The following is a 21,133-nucleotide window of genomic DNA, read 5'->3' as shown; positions in this document are numbered from 1 at the left end:
AACTTTTGCAGAAGCTGTATGAACGAGGAAGAATAGGAAACAATTCTTCAACTTCTCAAAACGCAAAATTACCTTGGAGAATTCTTCTTTAACGATCTGAATCATATCAGTATAAACAGCGTCTCACGTTTCGTTTCGAATCAAACTGGTTTAATTGAGTTTAGTAGGAAGCCTCAAGATTCATGTGGTATCACAATGGGTCATTAAACTGGCCTAAGTGTGCCTGTTTACATCTTGGACAGCCACTATAATCTAACCTAACCTAGGGTATAGTATAGTCTAAGCCCTAAATCTTAGTTTGCAACTTTTAGCTGCCTCATAAGTAACTATATTGTGCTAAAATAACTTTTGGCGTCATTCATGATTTGTTTAGCAATTTAGGCAAATAATAATATAAATACTCGTATGAACGAGTAAATACAATACTTAATTATTTGATCTGTTACATCTTTAAGCTTTAGTAAGCGAAAAGCTACCAATTTCACGTCATAATTATTCTCACAAATTTACCTTTTACATTATAGTTCAATGAAAAAGAAAATCTTATGAGTGAAATAGATATACATACAGTAGTGGACACGAATTTAGCACATTGAAAAGTATTTTTTTACTTTTAATTCTTTATTACTTGCAAGTAACGGTTCATTTTTTTGTTGTTACTATGTCAACATTATATGGTAATAAAAATGTGTAGATTATTGAAAAGTAATTTGTGTTGTTTTTAGCTGGACATAAATTTAGCCCGTTTTGCAATCAAAGAGTGTATTTTTCATTTTTGTGTTTTTTCAAAAAGAAAATATTAATTTTTGAGGTAATTAAATATTCCTTTAATGATTTATATTTAAAAACAAAAATAATTAGTCATGGCAAAAGGAAAATGGTTCTCACAGGAAAAAAGAAGTATGATCTTAAAAATGAAGTCAAAAGGGCGGACGGTAACAAACATTTCTAAGTTGTTAGAATGCTCCAGGAAGCTGGTTTATAATGCCCTTCATTATTTCAAAAAGTTTCTAGTGATTGAAAACGTTAAACAAAACCCCCGGGCCAGAAAGACAACTACAAATGAAGATAGAATTATTTATAGGTTATCGACCAAGGATCCTTTTAAGACGCCGATTAAATGAAAACAAACTACGTTGGTGCGTTGCTCAGAGAAAACCGCTTGTATCAAAAAAATCTGAAATCTAGGTTACAGTTTGCCAAAGCTCACCTAGACAAACCAATTAGTTTTTGGAAAAACGTGTTCTGGAGCGATGAATCCAAACTCTACGGGTTCGGATCGGATGGGAAAAAATATGTATTGCGTCCAAAAAACGGGGAATATTATCCAAGGTACACCATTTAGACGATAATACACAGTGTAGGCAACGTTACGGTCTGAGCTGCTTTTTCATGGCACGTCGTTGGCCCCATCGTAAAAATTGACACCAAAATGGACCAGAACGTGTACAGAGATATCCTGTTGGATTATATGGTACCCTACGCAGAAGACAATTTGCCGTTATTATGGCGCTTCATGCGAATCTCCTTGGCAGGAGATTCAAAATGCCTGGTATGCAATTCCAAAGTCACGATGTGAGGTTTTGCTTGAAAGTTTGTGAAGAAGAATTGCTTCTGTATTGCAAAATGAAGGCTTTCCTACCAAATATTAAGAAAACTTAGAATTGATAACGGTAAGTAACATTTTATCAAGAAATGTTTGAATATGTGCTAAATTCGTGTCCAGGCGAAAAATTGATGTTTCTACATAAACATAACTTTCCGCTTTAACAGAGTTGCAACATGGATTTATTAGTGGCCGATCAATTTCGACTAATTTGTGCCTTTTTTTCCAATTTTGTTTAAAATCTATGGAAGGCAAAACGCAAGTCGATGTCCTATACACAGATTTTGACAGAGTTCACCATGAGCTTTTATTGCATAAACTTGAAAAACTGGGACTTAATACGAATTTTTTGAAATGATTAAGATCCTACTTGTCAAATCGTAATCAGGTCGGGCAGATTTATGGTTTTGCATCAATTTGTAAAGAGGTGGAGTCGGGTCTCCCCCAAGGTAGTCACTTGGGACCACTTATGTTCGATTTGTTTGTAAATGATATTCCTCTTGTTTTCAATTTTTGTGACTGTTTGATGTTTGCAGATGACGTTTAATTGTTTAGTCAAATATCTTCAGATAGTGATTGTTTAAACTTTCAAAATGATTGATTTACTTTTAAAATGTGTGCTCGTATAACCATCTCGAACTCAACAACATTTTTAGTGCTTACAGAACGTTAACTCCGTTAACTTTTAATTATAAATTTGGAATGGTAAAACTCTCAAGGGTCAGTGGGGTGAAAGATCTTGGTGTTTGATCGCAAACTCACATTTTTGCCCACATCGATTTTATTGTTTCGAAAGCTAATTCCATGTTAGGTTTCCTCCAACGAACTTCAAGCGTTTTTAAAGATGAGTATACTTTGAAGGAAATTTTTGTTTTATTAGTGTTGCCTATCTTAGAGTATTGCTGTGTGGTTTGGTCCCCATTTTAAGTAAATGCAATTGCAAGAATAGAAAGGATACAAAAAAGGTTCTCTCGATTCGCGTTAAGGAATTTGAGATGGTCCGACGAAATGCCTGCTTACTTTTCAAGATGTGCGTTATTAGGTTTGAAATACCCTAAAAAGCCGCAGACAAGCTCAACGCGTTCTTTTTATTAAAGACATTTTAAGTAATTGTATAAAATCCGAAGAACTACTTGCGCAAATTTCTTGGTATGTTCCAGAAAGAAATCTAAGAATTCGTAATGATCCATAGAACAGATCATTACGAATTCTCCCATTCATCGTACAAATTATGGTTTAAATAATCCTCTAACTTGTTCGTTAACATTGTATATCTCTATCTGTAGTGAAGTCGACCTTTCTATGAATAGGGATTTATACAAAAATATTGTTCAAAATATATTTCATTCTTGAGTTGAGCTAGAATAAGTAAATTGTAATTAATGTAAATACCAACCTTTTCGTTATCAGCAGGTTGTTAAGTCAAATCCATTGATGAATAATAAATAAATAAATAAATTAATAAACATATTTGATGAATTACTATGAAAACATAGTGCTATGTACATATACATATGTAATGTGAATAAAATATAACTAATTTCATAATAAGAAAATAAATTGAAAATTAAATGGTTTTTATTTTCTTTAATAAGTGTGCTAAATTCTTGTCCACCACTGTATATGTATAGATACATATGAATGTCTGTTAAACAAATATAAAAGTTTCCGATTTAATTAACAATAAAAGTTTTACATTTTATTCAATCAACACAGGCCTAGGCCTCTGCCAAAAACACAAAAATTATTAATAATACAAATTATTAACCCTTACCTAAATTTAATTTATAAATGTAGATACATATACCGAATTTTATTCTTAAGATGCTCAAATACTCGTTATGGTCATTATTTTAATGACCTGTAATTCCTTCATCAATATAAAATAATATAAAGTGTAAAAATGTGATATTAGATTTTGGTTAAAACAAACTATTAAGTATCTAAAGTAGAATTACTTAAAAAGGAAAATATATTTCGCAAAAAGTCAATCTAGAATTCATCATGAAGTGCATTCATAGGTGGAATTGAATTAAAAACTTTAATCAGCTTTAAAGGTGGTGATTTTCTTTCCTGGTAGGCAGAATATTATGGGTGAGTTAAAGCGTTTTGTTACAAAATTTTAAAATTTAACACGGCTGTCCTGAATTGATGCATGCGCAATAATACCAAATCTACCCCAAAACTCTAGTGTGAAAATATTTAACAGTGTTTTTTGCTTTTCCTGGAGACAAAGGGTAAACGCACATACCTACAGTATACCGTCGTACTCCTGCGCATTTAAATCGATCCAAAATTTATGAGTACCTTAAAGTTGGTAAAATACTTTCCGCAGCGTGGAGCGCATTAAATTGCACTTCACTGCGAAAACTTTGGATATTATCTAAAGAAATATTAATAATTACTTATTGAAATCTCTGTGCAATTTAATTTAAATAAGTTAATTCTCGACTAAGGTTTTGTAGAAACTTCGAATACGCATTAAACTCACATGAAACTATTTTTCATCTCATCATTTCTAACTTCATAGTGTCAATAGTGAAATATTTTATGTAGGTACCTATAAAATAAAATAAAATAAAAAAAACACACACACAACACACATACATACATACATGTTCTGAAATTTTATTATAATAAAAATTAATTTTTCGTTTATTCGATTTGGAGAAACAACAAATTTTCGTTCTTTTGTTTTTGTTGAAAAATTTCACTACTACAAACTAGGTTAAAAAAAGAGTGTTTTTGAATTCAGTTTTCAGTGTTGAAATACAGCAATCGGAAATAGACTTGAAAACTTAATAAAAATGGGTACAGTGCTGAGTTTTAGTCCTCGAGAACGGCGCCCCGTTTATTCAGCACACCATCATAGTCACCATTTTCATCGTCATCATCGCAATAGTGTCGACAATGGGAATAATTCGTGTAACGAAGGATCAATAGATTCATCGAGTGCAGCTGATTTCCCGCTAAACAATTTTTCTTATGAACAGTTGAATAATGCGAAAAATCGAGAAAATGCTAAACCAAATTTTCCGCAACAATTGCCTAACAATAATTTAAGTCAATATAATAATAACGAAAACAACAATTCCGTAATTGAACAAACCCATAATGTTCATACTAATAACAATATTAATAATATCATCAATAATAACAATAGCATAAACAACAATGTCAATCATATTAAATCATCAGAACGTAATATTGATAACTCTCGAATTTTATCCGAAAAGAATGCATTGGAGAAGAATTTAAAGAAGCACTCATTGTTCATTAATGCTCTGTCCTGGAAACGATTGGCAGCATCGCATAGCAGAAAGAAATTAGATAACAACAAAAATAAAGCTACTAATTTGCCAACAGTAAACCTTAAGCCGTCCATTGGAGGAGATACATTACATCACATAGAGGTTGACAAGAATAAAAATGTCCAGCAAAAATTGCAGGATAAACAGCAGTTCCAAGAGTCTCAGGACCAGGCTCAAATGCAACATAGCCTTGGCCACCAGAACCAACAGAGGCAGATATTTTATACTCCTGGTACTCCAAAGAGTATATTCTTGGCATTGGACTTAGTGCGGGCAAACAACACCAACTCTACACAGTTGCAAAATAAATTGGCTCCAAAATTTCCATTGTCACTTCCATTACCACTACCCTTGAAGAATTCTAGACCACCAGCTCAACATAACCAAACAGGAGCTAGGAAAACTGTGATCCAGGTAAGTTTTGCATCTTAAAAATATTTTTATTGAATATTTTATAATTTTTTAATAACAAATATGTTTGGGTGTCATAAGGATTCAATTTATTTTTCAATAAAAATAAACATAATTGTTTTCTTTCTTCAATTATGTGTACATACAAATATCGTCATCTTTTGAAATAATTGCATTTTGTTTGTTTTTAGTGCAAAACATTAAAAATATAACAATTAATTTATTATTAACTAATGACAAATTGTGTTTGTCTAACATTGACTTGTGTATCTTACTTATGCTGCTGACTTCATTTGAAAGAATAGAAAATGTTTTTTAAGGAAAAAAGTTATGTTTTTAGATTCAAATGCACTACAATTGCGCTTTCAATTTCAAATCCCTATCGGATCACATCTTAACGAAATTAGGAAAGCGGTATTATGTACATTTATACTTACTTACTTACTTAAGGTGGGGCTACAGTCCGGGCGGACCTGGCCTCAACCAACATGCGTCTATAGCCCGCTTGGTTCCTAGCTCGCTGTCTCCAGTTTCACACTCAAAGTTAGTTGGGGTCTTCTCCCACCTGCGGGCGTCACCTGAGTAGGGGTCTTCCTTTATTGCCACCTTTGCCAGGATTGGATTCGAAGACCTTCCGGGCTGGAGCGTTGATGTCCATTTGCTTTACATGACTCAGCCATGTAAGTCGTCGATGTACAGCCTGTACCTTTATGTACCTTTATACACAAGTTTAAAATTTAAAACAACACAACGTCAGTCGTATTTATAAAGGCTACACAGAGACTGTGCAAAGTATGTATGGGCATTTAAGCTAAACGCGTTTAGAGGTTGCTTAGCCAAGATAACATGATGATGAAATATTTAATATGTTTTGGAGTGTTTTTTGTTTTATATGGACACATGTAAGTAACGGTTGTTTTTTTATGATGTGTGGTTTTCAATCTGTCGGAGTTAAGGCCCAACTATAATAGGCATAAGGAAACATAAGCTTATGTCAATAACCCAACGAAAATTTACTTAAGTTTGCGAAATTACTGCATAGCCATAATGCAATTTTGCTCACGTATCTACATTTCAGATTTTACTTATGCGGCGAGCGACTAGGATCGCTCTTGCTTAAGTGTGCTTAAGTTAACGAAACTGAGAAAAATTGAACGAAACGGAGCTAGACTCCATTATGTTTACTCGTATTGAGATTCTTTGTACGTTTACTTATGCGCGCATATGCTAGCTTATGCCTATTATAGTTGGGCCTTTAGTCTATTTGACAGCTGTCACGATTTACGCTCAGTTTTGTTTGACACGAAAAACATCTGGCCTAAACTACGAGTAGATTTAAATCGTTCAAAGTGTTTGCTATTGTAGTGTATTCCGGAAATAATAATGAAATACTTGTTTAAGATATTAGACTTCAATGTCTTATTTTTAATTCACGTTTTATTGGTAGTTATCATTCATAATTAGGTTAAGTACAATATAGGTTATCCATTGACAATGTGTTTCCCATGGATGATGGATGGGTCCATGATAATTTGACAGACAGCCAGATCAGCTGGACGCTCGATGTTATCGAGCGTAAGCATTGCCAGACTTGCTGATAAATACTCAACATCTTTCCCCTCGCTAAGAAAAACTTGTATACTGCAATCTTTCTGGTGCTTTCTTACTTCGTGTGGAGCGTCGTAACTCAACCTTCGAGCTACGTGGTGATGCACTAGAGTCCAAGTCGACAGGGTCTGCTTGTGTTGATTCATTCTCGCTTGGGCAAATGATTTCCTCAGAGGGTATAGTAGGCTTGTCAAACTGAGCAGGTTGGTGTTTGTCTTGAGCACTTGGTAGGTCTGGTAAGTTTGTCGCGGGCTGTATAGGTATAATGTCGGGTCGTATGTCTGGTGAATCATGCCATGTGGTGTCAATTTGTTCTGTTTCATCTTCGAAAATTGGTTTATCATTGGTAGGCTTGCAATTAGTTCGGCGTATTTGGTCAATATGTCGGATATACTTCTCACCATCTATCATAACTTCGTAGTGGAGACTTCCTCTCCTCGTCCAAATAACACCAAATTTCCACTTGCACGCCTTATTTGTATATGTGCGAACTTGGACTAAATCCCCAATATTAAATTGTTGTATTTTGGTATACGAGTTGTTGTTTTCTGGTTTTCGTTTTATAAATGTTTCTCTTTTTACAAGATCTATTTTCGTTCTGATTTGGTGGTTAAACATCAATTCAGATGGACTGACGCCCGTAGTGCTGTTTGGTAACTTTCTCTGCTGCATTAAAAACGTACAAAGTTTTTCGTGCAAACTCCCGGGCTCATTTTCCATAGCACGAAGTCCTTGTTTTACCGTGTAAACAAATCTTTCGGCTTGCCCATTTGTCGCTGGATGGTATGGAGCAGAAAAGTGTTGAAAAATTCCGTTCATCTTCAAAAAATTTGTAAATTATTTGTAAATTCGAATGCTCGGAACTGAGGACCATTGTCAGTGACAATTTTTAACGGAAGTCCAAACCTTGAAAAAATTCCTCGTAAGGCATCCATTGTTGAAAAAGCAGTTGTAGTAGTCTGGGGTATTACTTCGACCCACTTGGTATAAGCATCAACTACAATTAAAAAAGATTTATTCATGAATGGACCAGCATAATCCAAATGCAAACGCTCCCATGGTGCCTTTGGGTACTCCCATGGATGGATCGGAACTTTTTTTACATTTGGCTTAATTTTGGCGCAATTTACACAACTTTTGCATAAATTTTCAATATCTCTGTCTATGTTCTTCCACCACACATAGCTCCTGGCCAGAGATTTCATGCGCACCATTCCTGTGTGCGCTGTGTGTTGTTCTTCAAGAATTCTTTTTTGTAAGCATGTAGGAATCATAATGCGTATGTTCTTAAAAACACATCCATTCTGTAAAGAAAACTCTGCAGCATTTCCTTCGTTTGGCAAAATATTTCCTGATTGTAGAGCATTGTAATATCGAACACATTCGGAATCTTTTAAGGTTTCTTTCTTGATTTCATCTCTTGTAACTGGCAGAACTGAAATGTGATTCATCAGGAATGTTGAGCTACGATCGAGATTTTCGTCATTTTGAGGCTTTTCGAAGGGAAAACGAGAAAGAAAATCTGCGTTGGCATGAAGTTTCGTATTTCGGTATTTTATGTCATAGTCGAATCCGGACATGAAGTTGGCATAATGCAATAAACGTAATGCTGATATAGCTGGTAAGTCTTTATTTGGGTGCAAAATTCTGGTAAGTGGCTGGTGGTCTGTAATGAGTGTAATTTTTCGTCCATAACAATATTGGCAAAACTTATGTAAGCCCCAATATATCGCTGTTGCTTCCTTGTCCAGTTGAGAATAATTTTTTTCGGATTTTGTTAGTGATCTTGAAGCAAAGGCTATCGGCCTTTCTTGACCATTTGGAAGCACATGTGATATTACAGCACCAAGTCCTGTAGGAGATGCGTCTGTTGCTAAAACTAGTGGTAAGTCTCGATTGTACTTCATAAGAACATTTGTACTTGTTATTTCATCTTTTAACTTGTTGAACGCATTTTGGCACTTTTTACTCCAAATGAATGGTTTATCTTTTTGTAAAAGTTCATTCAATGAAAAAAGTTTGGATGATAAATCAGGGATAAACTTTTGATAATAGTTTATAAGCCCTAAAAACGTGCGTAATTCAGAGACATCATTCGGTGCTTTGCAATCTACTATGGCTTTAATTTTATCCGGTATAGGTTTTATTCCATCTTCATCAATGATATGGCCTAGATATGACACCGACTTTAAAAGGAATTGACACTTGCTTCTGTTGACATGTAAATCATTGCTGCGCAAAATTTTAAAAACAATTTTTAAATTTGTAGTTAATTCTCTAAGGGTGTGACCTCGTATGAGAATATCATCAAAAAAACAGGTAACGTTTGCTATATTTCCGAAAATCATGTCCATAAATTTTTGCCAAGCGTTTGGGCTAATCTTCACCCCAAACATTAGCCGATTTACCTTATAACATCCTTTATGTGTGCTGAGTGCTTGTATAGTAGCAGTAATATCGTCAACAGGCATGTGAAGGTACGCTTGGTGTAAATCCAGAACGCAGTAATATTTGCCACCACCAACTTCAGCGAATATGTCTTCAATGCGAGGTATGGGGTACTTGTCATCTTTAATAACCTTATTTATAGTTGATTTGTAATCTGCACATAGCCGTAAATCTCCATTCTTCTTGATGACTGGAACTATGGGAGTACCCCATTGACTGTTTGTAATTTTCGAAATTATGTTTGCTCTTTCTAACCTTTCAATTTCTAACTCAATTTTTTCACGAATAGCGTAAGGTACAGGTCTAGGTTTCATATATATTGGCTTTGTATTTTTATCGTGTAGTTCTATTGAGCATTTGTAGTTTGGAATTTTGCCAATCTCCTCCGTAAATATATCAACATATTCTTCAAGAAGCCCGTTAAATATTTGTTTGCATTCAACTTCGGATATATCAGCCACTTTAACTTCTTGAATGGAGTTTATCTGTATATTAAGACTACGTATCCATCCACGGCCTAGAATAGGCTCTACATTATGTGGCAACACGTACAAATCTCCAACAGCTTCCTTATCATTGTGGGTGACTTTCATTTTACAAATACCCACTGGATTAATAATTTCACCCGTATAGGTCTTCAGCTTAATAGTGGTAGATTCCAATTTCTTGTTTGGCCAATACTTATTAAAACTCTGCAAAGAGATGGTTGAAACAGCAGCACCGGTATCCAATTCCATCGTACAATCAATGCCATCAAGCCAAATTTTCTTTAGTATCTTACCATGGTCCGTTGAATTTATTCCAAAACTGTTGATGAAATAATCTTTATTGCTCGTGTCGTCATCAGCAAGCTCAATAGATTTTTGTTCAACAACTCTCTGCTTTAAGCAAACTATTTGAACATGCCAAGATTTGCCACAGTTTTTGCACTTCAAGTTCTTTTCATCGCATGAATTTGCCTTGTGGTTTGTTTTGCCACACTTAAAACATCTTCCCTCGATTCTCTTTACAGCTTACGATCTCGATCTATTACTCCGGAACGGCTTTTTACCTCGCTCATATTTTGGTCCAGATTTGTCCCAACTTTTTTGTATAGAGTGTAATGGTTGTTGGGTATGACTCTGTATCTCTCTACTCTCCACTTTGGACGCCTCAATAGCCAATGCTTTTTTGCAAATGATGTCAAAAGTCACTGTCGATTCTTGCTGCAACAATCTCTCTCGTATCTCATTATCCCGTATGCCTCGTATGAACTGCGATCGTAAATGTGTAGAAATTGTTGACTTCTTGCAGCTTTCACAGACAAAATTACATTTCGATGCAATTTTTTTAAAACAGCTTGGAAATTGGAAATGGATTGCCCTTGTATTGATTGTATCCGAATGTATTTATTAATTTCGCGTACTATTTCTCAATGGGCTTTTTTTTTTATTATTTCGGCTCCAGTCCTCGTCGCCACTTTGTAGTGTATTCCGGAAATAATAATGAAATACTTGTTTAAGATATTAGACTTCAATGTCTTATTTTTAATTCACGTTTTATTGGTAGTTATCATTCATAATTAGGTTAAGTACAATATAGGTTATCCATTGACAATGTGTTTCCCATGGATGATGGATGGGTCCATGATAATTTGACAGACAGCCAGATCAGCTGGACGCTCGATGTTATCGAGCGTAAGCATTGCCAGACTTGCTGATAAATACTCAACAGCTATCTCTAAGCAGATCGCATATACAGTCCCTGGCCATATTATTAGACATACTTCAGAATATAAATTACTTCCTAGCAATAAAGAAACAGATTTAAAGATTTTTTTTTTAAATTAATATTTTCAGTTTTTTTGTTGTTATTTTTGTAATTTTTTTAAAATATTTTGTTGAACCTCCTTTTGCTTTAATAAGAGCCTCAAATCTTGCCAAGAAGAAGGCAAAGCGAATGAATATAGGTATGTTCAATTGATTCAATACCTACGTTTTCTATAAATTTCGTAATAAGGAGTCCATCCTTGCGATGCATATTCAAGATAAGGACGAACATGGCAATTGTACAAAGAAAGAGTAATATAAGGATCATCACAGTTTGTTTTTTATGGGATACGTAAATATGTATGAATGTAGGTAAAAAAAAATATTCAACTTTTGTGCTCTCATTGCATGTTGGTTCAACTGAACGTATATTTCTGCATGGTGTGCCATATTTGATCCAAACCGTTTTTTCAACTTATAGGTACTTGTTACTTCATAAAATCGAAAAAATTCACACTGTCAATAATATTTATATTATTTGCTTTACTGGTAAATTTTTTTTCAATCACTACATTTTATTTTTATATTTTTTATACAATTTTGAATTTCCCAAACACGCATTTCTCCTACTGCACCCATTGTGACGAGTTTGACGAAAAATGAGTTGCCGAAACTAGTTCACAGATGGCGTTTATCAATAAAATTTAGAGCGTTTATGTTACTAATTTCACACTGTATGTACAAAACAACAGAATTAGTTGAAAACTGGAAAATATCGACAAAAATACGGTTTGGCTCATATATGAGCCACCATGCAGTAAAGGGTTAAGTTTAAATAAAATAATTCCGTGGCTAAGTTGGCCAAAAGCTTTAGAAAAGTCAGTGTATACACAGTCAACTTCATAACCTTGTTCTAAAGCGTTTGAACATATGTTTGAGAATGTGAGGAGATTAGTAACGGTTGACCTTTTTTTCACAAAACCATGTTGCTGCTCGCAAATGAGATTTTTACTAAAAAATGCTACACTTTCACAAACAACTTCTTCAAACATTTTAGGAATGCAAAAAGCTTTGCAATGGGCCTGTAGTTTGTTATATCCGCCTTGTTACCTTTCTTAAAAAATTGTGTTCGAAATAACTTCTTCCATATATACTGGGAAATTTGCCTATTTTTAGAGAAAGTTTGAATAAGAGCGTAAGGGGTTCAACTAAAGCATTACTACACTTTTTTAATACTATTGGAGGAATAACATCGGGACCGGCTGAGCAGTCATCATTCAACGCAGATAAAAGATCAAGGCCCGTGCTCTGTAGCACAGGGATGTAACTACAGCTAGTTTGCGAAAAGGAGTGAAGATTATGAAAATATACTTCATCAACTTCTTGAGGGCTATTAACAAATGACTCACGGAAATTTGTTGCGAAAGCGTAAGAGATATCAACAGTTTTATCTAACGAAAGGTTCTTGTAAGTGAAGTTAACTGGAAAGCCATCTGATTTTTTCTTTAAGTTTACAAGTTTCCAACATTTTTTAGGATTATCTTTGAAAATGGTGCACATATCAGTAACATAACAAGAGTATAAAAAATTTGAAATAGACTTAAATTCATTAAAAATTCAACATATACAGAGAAGTTAATTGGAGGCAGAGTTTTGAGATAAGTTTTCCATGCCTTATTTCTTTTTTTTTACGAAGTAAACGCAATTCTTTCGTGTAACAAGGATGGCTAAAGTTTGTATTTCTTGATTTCTTTATCGGTAAATTTTTTTCAAAACAATAATTAAGGATCCTATAAAAAGTTGAAACTGCTTCGTCAATGTTAGAAAATGGTAGTGTATCAGCAATTCCAGAAATGGTTAAATCTTCAGACAACTGCTGGAAATTGGCTCTTCTGAAATCAAAATTATATAAGCAATCAAAAGAATTACTGTGATTAGTAAGGTGATTACTTAAGTCAAAAAAATGTCCAAAGGGGGGTGATATTTGTCAATATTAGTAATTCCTGATCTAGATTCTAGAACAAGAGAACTAATAGCGTCAGAAGAAAAGACTTAACGAGAATTCGATTTTTTGAGTTTTTAATACAGCTTGTTTGCTGTAAGTCAGTAAGAAGGACTTTATCGAGAAGAAATAGTTTCATTTGTGAAGAAGAAGGAGAGGCTTCAAGGCAGGATTCGTCTTCGGATGGAATCCAGTCAATGTGTGGTAAATTAAAATCACCTAAAAGTAAGATATTGGTGTTAGAGCTGGACAAATTTATAAGATAGTCTAATGCCAAGGAGAGTTTGCAATAAACAGACTCTAAACTTTTTGGAGGAATTTAAACGTTTAAAATTAAAACAGTCTTAGTCCGTACCACCATCCAGATTCTAGAACTTAACACATACCAGTTCAATTGATAATTCAAATGGAAAATATACAGAAGAAGAGAAATATGTATTTTTTGCCGCTATGAGAACATCTCCAGCTAAATCCTTTGCATTACCAACGTGAAGATCATTTCTGTAAACTTCGAACTCTTGGCTGAAAAGTTCTGTGTCGGAAAAGCTTGAATTAAGCCAAGTTTCTGTCAAAACGAATACGTCATGTGGAAATAATTGGAAATTAAAAAAAATGTCAGCAGTCTTACTACGAAGTTCCATTACGTTTTGGCAGAAGAGGGCAAGCCTGTTGAGTTTTTTGGCTTGGTTTTCAAAGAAACACCTCGTTATTGTCTTTGTGTAATTTCTTTGATTAAAGTCTCTGCGGGCCATATATTTCTATTGCAAATTAAATTGAAGAACGTGGGACTCGTTACTAATTTAAAAGAAGAAACAAAGCTATTTGGTTTATTGATCTTAGTACACCTAATGGATGAGCTGGAAGGTATGCTCTTTGTAGAAACTAAGTGAGAAGTAATAACTTCTGGCGTTGTTAGTGAGCCTAGACGGGATATACAAATTATATTCTTTCCTCAAATAAGTTTTTATGGACCGGGCTGTGTGGCATGGAGCTCCATCATGCATACAATTGTAACCATATATCCATTCTTGAACGTTAAAAATATTGCTTGTAATCTAATAATTTTAAAAATTCTGCAGTGCGTCTAATAATATGGCCAGGGACTGTAAGTTTGTTAATCGTTAGTCTTTTGAATTTCGTAAGGGACTTAAATTGGTTTCACTCCATCACGGATAGACACATTTACCTAACCTAGGTTTGCTATTTTGTAATGAAACGACTTCTACATGAAAAACGTTTCGGTTCACGCGACGCTACTCAACGAAACAATCAATTTATTGAAGGGAACTTTTGATGAACTTAACACTATCTTTTGTCATGATTTCGAAGATCGTGCATTTCAACATTGCTGCACTTTTTTTGCGAAGTTTCGTGACGCTGCTTTTCTAAGCCCGAAATGATTGACGCCTTGGAAGAGAATATTCGGTGCTTTATTTCTGACATACGGGCCCAATTAAAAAAGTGTTGGAAAATTGGACCTCTCGACTTAAATTTATTCCAGCCAGCCGCAGGTTGGCTCCGAAATCATTTGAAAACAGTTGGCAGACCCTTGCCTTTATAATAAAGCTAAAAACTTGGCCATAATATTAATTTCTATTTTTTAGTTTTATTTCTTTTCTTGAAAACCCCACTTTTATAAAAAAAAATACGCCCTTTACATATGAGTACATGGATCCTTGATTAACAATTAACCCACTTATTTGGTGCAGTTGCAGCGAACTCCAATAATACCTACTTTAAAAAAAGCGGTATTTAAAAAAATAAATTGAATTTACCTTAGCAGCACTTCAAAAATCCAAACAAAAGAATTTCCATTTTTTAGTTATTTTTCCAGCAATATTTTCAACTAATACAATTTTGAAAATAAAACATGTCATTTTTCTTTCTATTTACTAAGGCATCTACATCAGAACTTCTTAAATGCCTTGGAATGTTTTTACATGAACGATGTAGAAAATTAAGAAAATTCGAAGCTTGTGATGCAGTTATGTGGCTTCGTTCTGTTGACAGATGCTTGTTGTTGCAAGGATGGCAGGTAAGAATAATTTTGAATATTTTTATTAAACAAGTACGTTATCGCTGAGTAAATTTAGAACTGATTATTGCTGTTTGTGAAAAATCTTCTATTCTGCTATAAATTTTCTGTAATAGATCATGAAAGATTTTCGAACACAAAATATAGTTTATTCAGCTGTTTGATCTATTCTTCGATTGCATTTCGAGACCAATTTTGAAATTTGTAAGATGGTAGTAAAAGTGTCAAAAAGTCACTCGGAAATTTTTGATAACTTATTAATCGGGTTGAGAATCGGGTCCGAAATGTCTGTAAAACAACGAAATTGCATCGGTGCGTTCGAGCGATGTAAATGTTTGGTTCAAAGTTTGATTCTTTAGATTAGAGTAGGCTTTATTTATATAATAGTTCAGGTTTACAATTATAATATTTACAAGTCTTTTGAGACCTGGTTTTGAAACCGTATATTGACAGATAATCGAATAAAAATTGTATTTAATTTAATTTATAAATTCTTTTCATAGCTCGCATAATAATAAAAAGTGCATTTAAAATTATAAAGTAGATGATGAACTTACGACAATCAAAAGCATTCCGTTCTGATTCTATTTCTATAAGTCATCGCAGTTGGAATAAATTTATAAAGCTTGTTCCAGCCCAACATGCCATTTAAAATCTCTATTACTTTATCAACATCCAACCGATGTCAAACGTCACTTTTAATTTCTGTAAAATTGAACATGATCCTAGAAAATGAGCAATATTTTCCCTTTCGTGGGTGTTGCAAAGCAAAGATTACATTCAAGAGGTAAGTCTGGGCTATGGGGAATAAAGTTCAGAGTCAGGACTTCCTCTCTGACTCGTAAAATCGTAGATATCATATTCGTGGAGTGCTCGTCGTGAAAATAATTTGATTAACCTAGGACGAAGTTGAGTCTGAGGTTAGTGAAGTTCGTCGAGTTTCAATAAAAGACAGTAAAATTGTCGTTTTAAACGTGTTATATCTTGCAAAATCAAACGCTTCACCCACAAAATCCGACAAGCTTACCCACGATTGTACGAAATTCAGCTTATTTTAAACTAAATACCTCGAAACTTTGTTTACTATAGTCTTGACGTATCCATTTTAATTATTTTTACAACATAATCAAAATGGGTCCTAAGTGTGTCGATAAACATCGGTGGAATTCCAGTTTCAATATGTAGCATGTAGTTCGGCGTAGTTGAAGGAAGAGCAAAAATTCGTTTTAAAAAGAACCGGAATAGTTTTTCGACTTCATCATACCCTTTATGGCCCCACACTTGCGTGCAGTACATCATAATAGATTTTTATATGGCTTGAAATAATTTATATTTTTCGGAGTGGTGAATAATTTTATTTGCAATACATTTTTTCCACGATTTTTTTTATACACAGATTACTCCATATTATCATCCCCAAATACTTGATTTCTTTTACGACAGTGAGTTCTTCTCCTTTGTTTTTCCACTCCTCGTTACTAGCATTTCTCCCCACCTTTTATAAAAATCATAATTTTTGATTTGCTGAGATTGATTGCTAGGTTCCAAGTATTACAGTATTCTTCCAATCTAGAGATCATTTCTTGGAGTTGATCAGGAGACTCGGCTAATATGACGATTTCATTCGCATAAAGTAAGACTGGAATGCTCTCCTCAGCAAATTTCACGCCTGTTCCGAGGGACTCGACAATATCATCTATAAAAAGTGTGAATAGAAGTTTACTCAACGAACATCCTTGCTTCAGACCCATTGAAGACCTGGGGTGGACTCGGCTAAGGTGATTGTTGATAAAAGACAATCAAAATTATCGAATTTGGTCGCGTAAGGTGATAGTCAAATTAATACCTAAAAAGCTGTCACAAAAAAATGTGAAAGTTGTTTTCAAACAAATATGTTTATCTTGAATAGAGCTACCAGACGCTTACATAAACGACTGAAAAATTTTCTTAGTTCACTTTGTTTCTTTAAAGAAACCACAAAGATTACGACATTCGACAAAAGCAAGAATTTTATTCAAAATCAGCCAATGTGATACTTTTATTTAGATATTTTATAGGAATCAATTTAAAATTTCAAAATGGCAACAACGAATTTTGAATTGTTCAATCGAATTGAAATGAGTTGAATCCTCTTATACTATAAATTTAACTATCAAAAAAATGATAATCAACTGTCACCTTAGCCGATTCCATCCCTGAATTCTTCAGATAAGGTTTCACCGTCCCACACAGAAATAGCATCTTTTTCATACAACGCCTTCAAAATAAAAATAATTTTGGAAGAGATGCCATAGTTGGCAAGTTTTAGAAACAAAGCTTCTTCGTCGATGCTGCAGAAGGCTGCTCTAAAGTCCACGAAGAAGGCATAGAGTTTTTCCCACGGTGAAGGTAAGTTTCAGCAATATTTAAAAGAAAAAAAACTTGGTCCGTTGTAGAGTAGCCAGAACGAAATCGTGCTTGAAATTGGCTAAGCTTTGAATTATCATGTACCCAGGTGGTCAGTCTTAGGAATATCATACTGGCAAATAATTTCATGGACGCTTTTAAAAACGACATTCCACGGTAGTTTTCTGCAATGGAGGGTCTTCTTTTTTCAAAAGTGAACAAATGATTGAGGACAGGAAATTCACATTAATAGAACAAGATCTACAAATTTCATTGTAACACCTTAAAAGCTCGGATATAAAACTGGGAGAGGCATACTTAAAAAGTTCTGATGGGATTGTGCTGACAGAAGTTCCTCTTCTGAAAAAGCAGAATCTAGAACTTCGTCTTCAATATTTGGCATCGCGTAGTGAAACTTGCATGAAATACATTCCGTATTTTGGTACTCGTAGCAATGATTCAAAGTAGTTTTTTTTTAAATCCGCAGCATTAAGACTGTTTCTAATTGAAAACTAAGCTCCATTTATAAACTTCATTGCCTTCCAAAACTCTGTGGCAGATCTAGCTTCGGATAATAAATTTACCAGACTTTTACCATAATCTTCTTTTTTCTCGAGCACAATGCTTTATATTTTTTATTTGCTTCAACGTACAATTTTTTAAAGCTAATCAGCCCTATCATGACTTTCATCGTAATCGGAAATTTTTACGAATCCCGAAAAACTGTATCATGAAATCCGTTCGTAATGCAAAATTGTATGAGATTTTCCACTACGAACGGATATCATGATACAGTTTTTCGGGATTCGTAAAAATTTCCGATTACGATGGAATTCATGATAGGGCTGAATATTATAGTGAGCTCGAAATAAAGTGAGAAATGAAAACGAACGATTTCTAGCGATTCCACATTCCTCATCAAACCATTTTTCATTTTGGGTTTTACGAAGTGTGGTTGCTGTGGGTAAGCTTTTTTTATGACTTCCTGCAATTCCTCCATACATGGAACCGGGGAAACTTTTTTCAGATGAATTAGTTCATCATTCAGATTTTGTTGATACTTTTGAACCAAATTATCCCTCCATTTCAGCCTTGGTGGTAATTTTTTTGCCCTGATGATCTTACAACGTGTACTCTCCTTCGACAACTTTGGTACTTCTTCCATTCAAAATTAAAAAGTTGTAAGACTCACAAAGCTCCAAAAATGTGTTCCCCCTGCAATCCTTTCGGTTGTCTTTTGAATAACGTGAGATGCTCATATTTGTTGAGTGAACTGAAAAGGACGGAGGCAATCCTTACCCACTGCCAATTCGGGCATTAAAATCTCCCAGCACGAGTAAATTCGTTTCATCCAAACAATGTCGAATATGTGTTCATTTGAATTTTTTAACTGGGTACAGGACCCATTTGTCTATAGGGCTTGTGTCTAGGGTGTTCACTTATGGTATGTGTATTAAATGAAAACTAAAATTTAAGTTGGGTGGTATCAACTAAGGTGATTTTTGATTGTTGACAGTCAAAATAATCGAATTTGATCTGTGCAAGGTGATAGTCAAATTTATACCTAAAAAGCTGTCACTAGAAAAATTTGAAAGTATTTTTCCTACAAATATGTCGTTTCTGAATAGAGCTGCCAGACGCTTACAAAGAAGAATGAACATTTTTTTAAGTTACCCTTTTTAGGTACAACAACACATTCTTTTGACTGAAGAAGCTTACGTAATTCGAAAAACCGCAAGAAAAGTAATAATGTTATTTAAACACAGCCAATTTGATACTTTTATTTAGATATTTTATAGAAATCATTTTAAAATTTTACCATAGCAACAATGAATTGTGACAACTATATTCTGAAATTGTTCAATCGAATTGAATTGAATTGAATCAGCTTACACAGACGGAAAAGTCGGTGACAGTCAATTTGACTATCAAAATTTTGATTTCATTTTTTTCAGTGTATAGCAGTTTTTTTTCAACGTTTGGGTCGCGATCCCGAAGACTTTTTGGAGGGGTTGCGAAGATTTATTAAGGTTGAAAAGATACTGCAGTTAAACAAATCAAAAAAAGGATTTTTTAGAAAAATGATAATTAAAGGAACTATTCTTGGAGATATAATCCATTTTAAATTGTTTGTATCATATTTTTAATGCGAGGGTTGCGCTTGTTTTTCTGAAAAAAAAATTCTCCCAACGTGGATCCGTTTTTAATACATTGAGAATCGTTTTAAGATTGAATCAAACACTTCAAAGTCTCCAATGTTAAACCAGAATATTCTAATTTCCTTTTGAACCAAAATGTGTCCAAATTGAAAGACTTAAATTCCAATTGCAGCATTCCATCGGCAGATAGATCCAGCTGACTTTCTTTTAGCTTGATTGCCAATTTTGACTCATTTACAGCTGCATTTAAAAACGGGTTAAAGATCCACCTTGGCCCAATATTCTTCGATATCTTTTCCATTGAGAAGTAATGACACATTTCTTCTTTTAACTTTTCTAAAGGCCCAACTATAATAGACTTAACCGAAAGTAAGCTAATGTCAAAACCGAACGAAAAGTTATTAGAAGGTATCGTCAAAACAAAAAGTAACCATAATTTATTCAAGTACGAGCGATTTAAGCAAATTTGACATTTGCTTAAGCTAGAGCCATTTAAATGGCTCTCTCGTAATTGCGCGAAAGTTTGCGAAATTTAACGAAACTGAGTAGAACGTCTATTATGGTTAGTGACATATAAGGCTGCGTATTGGTTCGTTCCCTTAAGCTATCTTAAGCTCGGTTAAGTCTATTATAGTTGAGCTTTAACACTTGATATTTATCTCACATCCGCCTTCTTCAACAAAAGATTGTGTCGAGGAAAATAAATCGTAAGTGCTTTTGATTAAGAGACGATGACCAAAATTCAATTTTGTTTGTAAAGTCATGGATTTTGTCTATAGCAGTGATGACATTTTCATTCCTGAAGACTTTTATTCAAGATATACAAGCAAAAAAGTTCGAGATGTCAAAGTTAAAATGTATTCGAAATTAAACGAAGTTCGAGCTATCGAAGTTCAACGGTACGGAAAAAAGCAATGGATTGAGAGGCCACGAAATATTTCTTCGTGCTAAAGGGTCCGTTTCATGTAAAAGGTATAACATTTTTTTTTATTTCATTGATTAATAGTTAATAAATATAATATAATATAAATGAATTCATAAATATAGTATAATTAGGTATATTTATAAAAAAGAGAAAAAAGAAATCGATAATAAACAAAACAAATATAAAAACAACACATATTCATTCAGTCTCTAACTTATTAACAAAACAAAAATTGTAATTGGGAGAGTAGGAAGTGTTCCGAAAAAGAAAGACTACGAATTATGATGTAAGGGTACGTTTTCATTAAACATTTAATGGTTTTCATTCTTAGGCTTTCCTTAAACAAAAAAGTCATAAAACAATGAACAAATAATGAACAAAATAATAAAACAACAAAAAATAATTAACATTTTTATGTTTTCCGACACACAATAATTCATAATGAACATTTTCCTCAAATAATGAACGGATGGTCACCGTTCCTATACAGGATAC

General features: G+C 33.9%; 1 protein-coding gene across 2 annotated transcripts in view; it reads left to right on the top strand.

Moving 5' to 3' along the window:
• Positions 1–3,506: 3,506 nt before the first annotated feature.
• Positions 3,507–21,133, top strand: part of LOC129951057 (cyclin-dependent kinase 5 activator 1) — a 35,503-nt gene continuing 17,876 nt past the window's right edge. The window contains exons 1-3 of one of the 2 annotated variants that reach the window (XM_056063064.1): positions 3,507–3,700; positions 4,362–5,331; positions 15,032–15,169. In XM_056063064.1, the coding sequence (XP_055919039.1) occupies positions 4,414–5,331; positions 15,032–15,169 (1,056 nt within the window). In that variant the 5' untranslated portion in view covers positions 3,507–3,700; positions 4,362–4,413. Of the gene's footprint in view, positions 3,701–3,870; positions 4,159–4,361; positions 5,332–15,031; positions 15,170–21,133 lie in introns of those variants that run through there. The other variant, XM_056063063.1, reaches the window with a different exon arrangement.

Source organism: Eupeodes corollae, chromosome 3 (genome assembly GCF_945859685.1).
Source record: "Eupeodes corollae chromosome 3, idEupCoro1.1, whole genome shotgun sequence".
Taxonomy (NCBI): domain Eukaryota; kingdom Metazoa; phylum Arthropoda; class Insecta; order Diptera; family Syrphidae; genus Eupeodes; species Eupeodes corollae.
This window is presented reverse-complemented; position numbering and strand designations above follow the sequence as displayed.